This window comes from Diceros bicornis, chromosome 4 (assembly GCF_020826845.1).
Source record: "Diceros bicornis minor isolate mBicDic1 chromosome 4, mDicBic1.mat.cur, whole genome shotgun sequence".
Lineage (NCBI taxonomy): Eukaryota > Metazoa > Chordata > Mammalia > Perissodactyla > Rhinocerotidae > Diceros > Diceros bicornis.
In genome coordinates this window covers 90,677,406-90,686,897 of record NC_080743.1, presented here as the reverse complement: position 1 = coordinate 90,686,897, position 9,492 = coordinate 90,677,406, and the positions used below count along the sequence as shown (strand labels likewise).

General features: G+C 37.6%; 1 protein-coding gene across 3 annotated transcripts in view; it reads right to left on the bottom strand.

Moving 5' to 3' along the window:
- Positions 1-4,331: 4,331 nt before the first annotated feature.
- COP1 (COP1 E3 ubiquitin ligase) overlaps positions 4,332-9,492 on the bottom strand; it is a 242,286-nt gene continuing 237,125 nt past the window's right edge. For all 3 annotated transcript variants that reach the window (XM_058540005.1, XM_058540004.1, XM_058540003.1), the window contains 2 exons: positions 6,861-6,905; positions 4,332-4,678 (listed from right to left, as the gene is read on the bottom strand). In XM_058540005.1, coding sequence (XP_058395988.1) covers positions 4,661-4,678; positions 6,861-6,905 — 63 coding nt within the window. In that variant the 3' untranslated portion in view covers positions 4,332-4,660. The remainder of the gene's footprint in view (positions 4,679-6,860; positions 6,906-9,492) is intronic.

Sequence of the window (9,492 nt, the reverse complement as noted above, 5' to 3'; positions counted from 1 at the left end):
ACATCACATTTAGTCATGTCTCTTTAGCCTCCTCATGCCTGTGACAGTTTCTCACTTTCCCTGTTTTGATGTCCCTGACAGTTATGAGTGCTGGTCAGGTCTTCAGTAGGATGTCCCTCAATAGGGATTTATCTGACATTTTTCTCATTTAGTCTGGGGTTATGAATTTTTGGGAGGAAGACCACAGTTAAAGTGCCATTTTCACTACATCATATCAAGAGTACATACTATCAGTGGCGTAGTGGTTAAGTTTGCACGTTCCGCTTCGGTGGCCAGGGGTTCGCAGGTTCAGATCCTGGGCACGGACCTATGCACCACTCATCAAGCCATGCTGTGGCAGGTGTCCCACGTATAAAATACACAGAGGGCCGGCCCCGTGGCTTAGTGGTTAAGTGTGCGCGCTCCGCTGCTGGCAGCCCGGGTTCAGATCCTGGGCGCGCACCGACGCACTGCTTCTCCGGCCATGCTGAGGCCGCGTCCCACATACAGCAACTAGAAGGATGTGCAACTATGACATACAACAATCTACTGGGGCTTTGGGGGGAAAATAAATAAATAAATAAAATCTTTAAAAAAAAAAATACACAGAGATGGGCACAGCTGTTAGCTCAGGGCCAATCTTCCTCAGGAAAAAGAGGAGGATTGGCAACAGATGTTAGCTCAGGGCTAATCTTCCTCACAAAACAAGATTAAAAAAAACGAATACATACTATCAACATGAGTTGTAACTTTTGATGTTGACCCTGATGCTTGGCTAAGGTAGAGTTTGTCAGTTTTCTCCACTGTAAAGTTACTCTTTTTTTCTCTTTCCATACTGTACTCTTTGGAAGGAAGTCACTATGCATAGCTCATACTTGAGAAGTGGGGAATTATGGTCCATCTCCTTGAGGGTGGAGTACCTACATAATTTGGAATTCTGCATGGGAAACTTATCTCTTCTCTCCATTTATTTATATCAGTATGGACTCACAGATATTTATTTTATATTTTGGGTTATAATCTATAATCCAATACTAGTTTATTTTGTTGCTCAAATTGTTTCAACTTTGGCCACTAGGAGCTACTCATGTTTTTTTCTTTGCTTCCCTTCGTCTGGAGCGTTCCTTTGCCTCTTATAGCTTAACTCCTACCTGCTTTTCAGGATTCAGCTGAGATGTTACCTCCTCCAGGACAAAAATTCCTCTTAACTGCCTCTACTCGCAGCCCTCACACTCACTCTCCTACCACTCTAGGTTGTATGTTTTTTCTATGCATATCTAAAATTTACATCTACTACGGTACTTATACACTGTATTCTTATCTGTCTCTCCCACTAGACAATAAGCTGAGAGTAGGGATCATATCTTATTTATTTTATATCCCTAGTATGTAGCATATAGTGCCTCCCTTGCACAAAGGAGGAGCTCAACAAATATTTCTAGAATGATCACTATGGTTTTCTCTTCAGTCCAAGATTCCAGGAGTACTTAACACATCAACCAGAAGCCACATAAGAGTTGGTAACTAACTGCTCTGGGAGGAACTACAAGGTGCTACTATTTTAAGTGTTAATGTCAGTCATGTAACACAACAGACTCAGGATCCAAGTTAACACTTCCTAATGTCTCATTATGAAGTAAATAGACTTCTCCTGATTATTAATCCCAGTTATATTTGCATAATTACATTAAGGGCAATGACCAGTTGCCTTTATATTAGAACCAAGGCAAGTAGCTTCTAGTTCACTTTAGCTTAGAGAAGTGGTGTCCCCAAAATAGCACACGGACATTTTGGCCATGAGGTTCCCTAGTGACTTACTGCTGGTGGAGACTTGCATAACCACTGAAGAAATACCTCTGCTGAGTTGTATTCTTTGTTGTCAAATGACTTTAAAAATTAATCAAGAATCTTCTAAGATTTGGAATTAAGAATGTAGTAAACTCTATTAAAGCTGAAACAGGCTTTTAGGTTGGATCATGCTACCACCCTAGTCCAAGGCACCATTAACTCTTGACTATCAGCTTCCTAATTGCACTCTTGCCCTCATCTATCCATTCACCATAAATGAGATCATCCCATTGCATTTAACCCTTCCTTTTAACTGCTTTTATAGCAAAATTCAAATTCTCAACCATGCCCTAGAAGGCTCCACATATCTAGTGGACTCCTCTCTCTCTTCAAACTCATCCCATACTCGTCTCTTCCTTGCATACCAATGGTCCAGCCATGCTCATCTTTCTGAGTGTGGCTCGGTCCCATAAGTTTTTTGATGTCTAGTAGCTCAATCTTCTTACAAGAACTTTACAAAGTTCTTTAATCCTTAATGTTTCTTATGCATGAGTTGTGTGCCTGAGAACAAAGTCAACTTTGTCTAAGAAACCCCTACAAATCCACTAAAATAAAGATTAGATTGAAACATAAAAACCCATATTCTTCTTGAGTTAGAAGTACATTATCTTTAAGTTTTATTTAATTATTATTTTTCCAAAAAATAGTACTATTAGTTTGATGCTGACATCCCACAAAGATTAACTCAAATTTAAAAATGGTTTCACTATTTATAAGAAAAAGAGTTAAAATACAAATTTAAATAAAGTACTGCCTTCTTAAAATAAAAATTTATTAAAAAATCGTGTCCCTTTGACAACTAAAGGTACTTTATTGCATCCTTCCAAACATGACCCTAACAATATTGACACCTTGAAATAAAACAAGTCACACCAAATTAAAAACCATAATAATCCACTTCTGTTTAAATTCATTCAAAGAGGCATCAACTCTCTGCTTCCTATTTTGATGATTTTCTGTACACATCTGCCTAAGTGAAGTTTTTTAAGTGAAGAATCTGCATTTGAATAATCTTGCTACATTTTGCAAAAGGTCATAAATTAATCTCAGAAATGAAGGCCAATATTGTTCTGGTTGATGACAGATGTAACTTTTGAATGATTGTGACCCTTCCTCTCAGAATTGAGTCCAAAAGTTTATCAGGATCTTAACTCCCAGAGGTTAGTAAGATATAATTATCTTGAAGCTCTGAAAACTGAAAAATTTCACATAAGTTTGAGGCAAACTCATTTGGTGGTAAAAACTGACCTGAACTGATACAATACTATTTTTAGCCTTTATTAATCCCATATAGTATGAACCTTCATACATTTTGCTACAGAAATATTAATGTGTCTGATAATATTGTTCCACACTCTGTTGGAGAGTGTTACATAATATATAGTATACTATGTACTCTATTACTAATCGAAAATTCAAGAAGTTGTAAATTCCAAAATGCATTTGGCCCAAGGGTTTCAGATAATGAAATGTGGACCTGTAGTAGGTTTCAATAATTTTGAGTAGAAGGATACAGTGAGATATTCTGATTACCCTTATCATTCACCTACTTATTCATACCAAGTTTCTCCAAGTGTCTGTTTTTATAAAATATGTGTGGAGTATAATTCTGTTTATATCTTTTTGTAAAAAGTGTCCAGACTTTTAAAGCAGCTCAAACAGAAAGTTTCACATTACTTTTGCTTTACCTGCTACTCTAACTACTAACTTCTCTCCTTTTACAAATTGAAAACAACTTATAAAATTAACTAGGCAGTCTACGAGATTACATGGCTTGGAAATTCATGTAATAGAGCTTCAAATTCTTTTCCTCTAAGTCAGGGGCTGGCAAACCATGATCTGTGGGTCAAGCCAACCCTCCGCCTGTTTCACAGGTACGCACATTTGTTGACACATCGCCTCTGGCTGCTCTCCTGCTACAATGGCAGAGTTGAGTGGTTGTGGCAGAGACCATATGACCTGCAAAGCCTAAAATATTTACTATCTGGCCTTCTACAGAAAAGTTTGCTGACTCCTGCTCTAACTCACTGTTCAGCCCAGGATGATACCAATGAATATGACTATCTGATAGCTATGATTTTACAAAATAAGTTGGTTTGTTTGCATTTAGGGCTTATGATACACATATATGACATTTCAAAGGCAAAGACAGAGATAGCCATCACAGACTGACATGGCCTTTTTGTTTGAACTGGTCTCAACAGGTCAAAATTTTAGATTCTTGGCCAGATCCAGAGGGATTGAGGAGTATGGCACTTGCTGATGATATAAATCTGGTCAGAGAATGAAGAAATGGATTCATAAGGTAAAGTTATTAACTTGGTAAACACTAAATTCGCTGGCAGAAATCCATATAATTTATATTTTTTTATGTTGATACACAATTCAAAGGCATCGAGAAGTATGAACCTTACAAATTATTCGTTGGTACATTATTCTATACTTCATGTGTGCCACTTCTTAAAAAAATTATCTCTCACCACATTTGACAAAACTTTCCCAGATCAACTGCGGCTCAATAAACTTTTATTATTTTTTGTTATTTATTTTTATTCAAAAGAATTTGTTTCCCTATCACAAAAATTAGATAACCACACCACCAACAGCAGCAAAGTCCATAGAGTTACATTGATGGTGGAGAGTTCACTGGGCATTCCCAATGTCCCAAAGGTCATAAAGGAGAAAAAAAGGAAAAGAAAAAAATACTCAAAACAAATCCAAAACCCATGATGACTTTGGGGAGAAACAGCACATGACAGTTTCTGTCTTCTCTCATTGTCAACTGCAGATGTATTTCAGCAGGATCAAGTACAATTTAACTTGAGTAAACTCTTTATACCAACTCCAGCACCTAATGGGGGGGAAAAAAAGGGTCAGTTCAATAAAATAGTTGTAAAACATAGAAAGCGTTTAATGAATCTTTAGTATATTGTAAATGGAGAACCAAATCAAGAAAACTTTTCTCAACTGCTAAAATGCCAAAGAATTTGAAGGGATTAGACGTTAATCCTTTCTTACTTTCAATTCAACAGTTGCACCAACTCTTTCAGATTAGTTATTTCCACAGTTAACTAGGGAGCCTTCAAGGTCAACTACATAAAACATATGGATAAATGAACTGGCTGATGCATAGCATGGATATAACATTTTTTAGTTATATGTTATCTTTCCACATTCTTAAGAAAATTTTAAGTATCACTATTTAGGATTTTAATCTATTTATTTCTTCCATTTGTAAATAGTTTATAGTGATCAAGGTATACAGGACCTGAAATCTTGCCTTTTCCTATTGATTGATTCATTTTCTAGTCAATCATCTGGTGTCAAGATATTTTGTTAGTTATTAAAGCAGTATCTTGTCCCACAAGAAAGTTGTGATATTGCTAAAGCTATAAATAAGAAGCAACGATCAGTTATAAAAGAGTAGAAGAAATGGCTAAGAAAGGACATAGAACATGCGGACAATTATGAGACACTGTCAAAAAGGATTATGTTACATGGAAACTGCAATTGTAGGTGGCAAAGAATTAAAGGAGCAACTTCTCCCCTCCTGCTCTGCTAAGGCATGACTTATACCTGTGTTTCCATAATGCTTTTTGTCTTTATATTTGGCAAAAAGGATACTTAACGTAAGAGGTCAATGCTGTTGAGAAAAATCTTTGATTTGTCAATGAGATTCTATAAGTACATATGTAGCTTTGAGCTTCTGCAAATATGTTAGCAATTCCAATTGCCACAAAGGCCAAACTTGTTGAAGAATAAGATGCAGCTTTCTCAATATATGCCTTGCCATCAGAATAAGATAGAGACTTTAGAGACTGTAGAGAGCCACTTAAAACAGAGATTCCAAGACCTTCTACGATATTGCTTGAGTCTTCCAGATATTGATCAGTTCAAAAGCCTGGTTTTCATTTAAGTTGTCCATGGCTCTCTAATGAGGCTTTCCAAATAGAGAAACTAGCTGCATATAAAAGAGTACACCATGTAAATGAGTTTGACCAGCTAACAATGCAGTTCTGCTTTGAGTTTGCTTATTTCATCTCCGCAGGACAATGTATTAGGCTTTGATTTGCTCCCTTGGTTGCTGGGTCATTCTCCACTCAGGATGAGCGGCCGGAAGCCATGGCAAAATTGATGCTAAGCGGCAGGGGAAAAAAGATACATATAAAAAAACCAACAACAAAAACCTCCTGATATTTCTATATCAGCAGAGAATGTGTGGAAAGAACTCATACCCACAGAATAAGTGCTAATCAAACCCATGTACTAAAAACCTCCTCCAAAGTGGTGTTTCGTTTAAAAAGTTCACTGCTTAGCTCTGGATTTATTTATCCAATACATATCGTGCCCAAGTGATAAATATCCAACGTTACAAATTAAATAAAATTTCTACTCTCTTGGGAGCTCCTAACCACAAAAAAAAGTATATGGAAAACTACGTATGAATTTGTGACTGAGACCGTGTGCCAACAGACATTTAAGTTTTCAAATTACACTAATGGCACGAGCACATGATCAATAATTTTCAACTGATCACTAAAATACCTTTTCTACCCTTGGCAACTGTGGAAAAACCTACTCGTCAGGGAAGAGAAGGAAGAGAGAAATGAGGAAGAGAAGAGTAAAAGAAGAGTGAGATATTTTTAAATCTGTTGAAGTCTCAGCATCTCCTGCCACATCTTGGACCTTGTCCACTGAATGCCCTGTGGGGTAGCTGCACTGGCATAAGAGAAGCTAAACAATGCTTGGCCCACAGTGAATGCTTAATAGTCTTCATCTGATTTTCACTCTGGCCACCTATCAATCCATTCAGCATTCACATAACCTCTAACAACCACTACCATTTTCTCCATAGTTGCAAGCTACCTATTCTTTTCCCCTTCAATCAAAGCCATTTCCAAGCAGACAGACACCCATGATTCAGAATGATCTCTAAGGCTCAGTACAACTCTATATTTCTATGTTATAGTTAGAGTCGGTTATAGTCTAAAAATGGATCTGAGTTTAAAATGGAGATGTATAAAATAGCTTACCTTAATTGTACCCTGACTGTTAGCAGCAATCAGCACATTGGACTCCTAGAAAAGAACAAGAACTTTTAAAGTATAGAGAAGGATTTCCTGGAGGGCAGTACAAGAGAATTATTTCCTTTTGTCCTTCTTTTTTCACTTTACTCTAAGAGACCAATAGAATATAAAGTGAAGAACCAACTTTAACATGTTTTTAACTATTAATTTTAAACAGAAAATTCCATATTTTGAGGATTAAGTTTTAACAAAACAATAAAGTTGGAAGCGGAGTAGAAAACTTTTAAATGTAAAGAAAAATAAAAGAGAATAGATTGCCACTAGAAGGAAAGCCAAGAGAAATAAAGACTGAAATAAAATATAAATAAAAATAACTTGAGAAAAGCAAAGTGCATAATTCTTTCCACAGAAAACTCCCCCTTCATTCACTTTCTCCCATAAAACACGAGTAATTGATGTAAATGCTGCCAACATCTTTGGCATAAATCTCTATGGATAGCTACTTGGTATTAAGAAAACAAAAAAATGTGAATATTCATCTTGCACAAGGAAGCTATCTTTCTTTTTAATTATTCTATTACTCCATATATGCATTTTTAATAAACTTCATGATTACTTGAAATAGTATGTACATGGTAATGTATTTTTTTATATTCTAAGCCTTAGGAAAAAACTATTTTTCTGGAAAGTAGGAAGGGTGGGAAAAGGAAAGGACAAGACTGAGTTTCCCAGAGAGAATCTCATTAGGTAGGAAGAGTTGGGACATGCCTCCTGTTGGAAACAGAGAGTCCAATAGGGCTATGGAACTTGGAAGTATACTAGAAGTCTTTTTGCTTTTCCGAGTAGGCAGCTAAAAGGAGGTAAACAGACTCAAAACTGCCATAGGGCCACACGGCTAATGGAAAGACCAAGACCAAATAATAGCTATGAGAAACAGATGAAGCAGTCAACATTAATGAAGAACAGGATCTGCCCAAATATCCATCCTACAGGCTTCATGACAAAGCGATGAAGAAAACTCTTAATCTGTATGCTTGGAAAGGGACTTCAGCCAAAGTGAGTTAAACTTGTTTCTTTGATATAAAAAAATCTGTGCTCTGCAAACTTATACATTTCTATTTTTTAGCTTTCCCTTTGATTCCTGGTCAAGTTACTTCTGGAAAACACTCATTTTGTTGCTACTTGTCTAAGAGGAAATAAATAATTTTTTCTATTATCCCCCCAATTTTTTGGATCAGAATATTCCTTGGATGTAGTCAGTGGTGATAAAGCATCAACGGACATAATTTTATCAAGAAGGAATAAAGGAATAAATGTTTTTTCTGGGGGTGTGCACAAGAATGGCTGATGATGGGGTTCAGGACACAATCCCAAAATATGGCACCTTGGCATACTGAGTATTTTAAGCTGAAGGAGTTTGAGAAAACGGCAGAAGCAGGAAGGTCACTGTGACCTCCCATCCTTCTTGCCGTTCTCCCCTGAATCAGGTTATAAAACCCTCGTGTGAGAGGTGCCCCTCCCTATACCCAGAGTAAAGGAGGATCCTCATCGCCAAAGACAAAGGGACGCCAAGAAGAATCTGAACAAACAGGCCTTGCTAAGTCTCCCCCAGTTTACAAGTACCTCATACTCCTTAACCTACCACATTTCTACATGACTGTCCACCCTTCATCAAACCTAGCATAAAATACACAGGTCTGGGGCCGGCCCAGTGGCGCAAGCAGTTAAGTGCCCACGCTCCACTGCGGCGGCCTGGGGTTCGCCGGTTCGGATCCCGGGCGGGCACCGACGCACCGCTTGGCAAGCCATGCTGTGGTGGCATCCCATATAAAGTGGAGGGAGATGGGCACGGATGTTAGCCCAGGGCCAGTCTTCCTCAGCAAAAACAGGAGGATTGGCAGATGTTAGCACAGGGCTGATCTCCTCACAAAAAAAAAAAAAAAAAAAAAATACACAGGTCTGTTTCTTTGGGTCTTCATTTCCTTAAAGGCTCCCATGTCACATAAAACTTTTATTAAATAAATTTGTATGCTTTTCTCCTGTTAATTTGTCTCTGTCAGTTTAATTTTCAGACTTAGCCAGGGACCCCAAGAGGGTTAAGGAAACTTTTTCCTCCCCTACACTGATCTTTTCCTAGCTGAGATTTTCCTTTAAATCAGCACATGTATTCTTGAAAATACTAACACAGCTAATATAGTATTCACTAGTACAATTAGTTTCAATATCCACTTTGAGGAATTATGGGCTACTTCTGGGACTGAATGTGCATAAAATTAATGCTTCCACATTGGGAGGGGTGGTTGGGATGACAAAGCAGGAAGATAACTTAGAGATTTATCTACTCTTTTAGTGACCTGAGTTCAGAAGGCGGACGGAGTGAGTTTTGGGTATCCTTAGGATAATAACTCACTCAGCTGGTCAAGAGGCAGAATCTCTATGCCTCCTTCAGAAAACAACAGAAAGAGGCACTGCGTGGCATAATATGGATGTCTTTCTAGCAAGAACTTTAAACAACCTGTATGATATCATAATTGCCACCAGAGAACCCAGAAATGATTCTTCTGTGAACACCATCCAGAAATGAAGCTACAAATAGCAATGATCAATCTAGTTTCTGTTTGAGGAAAGACTCCAGACT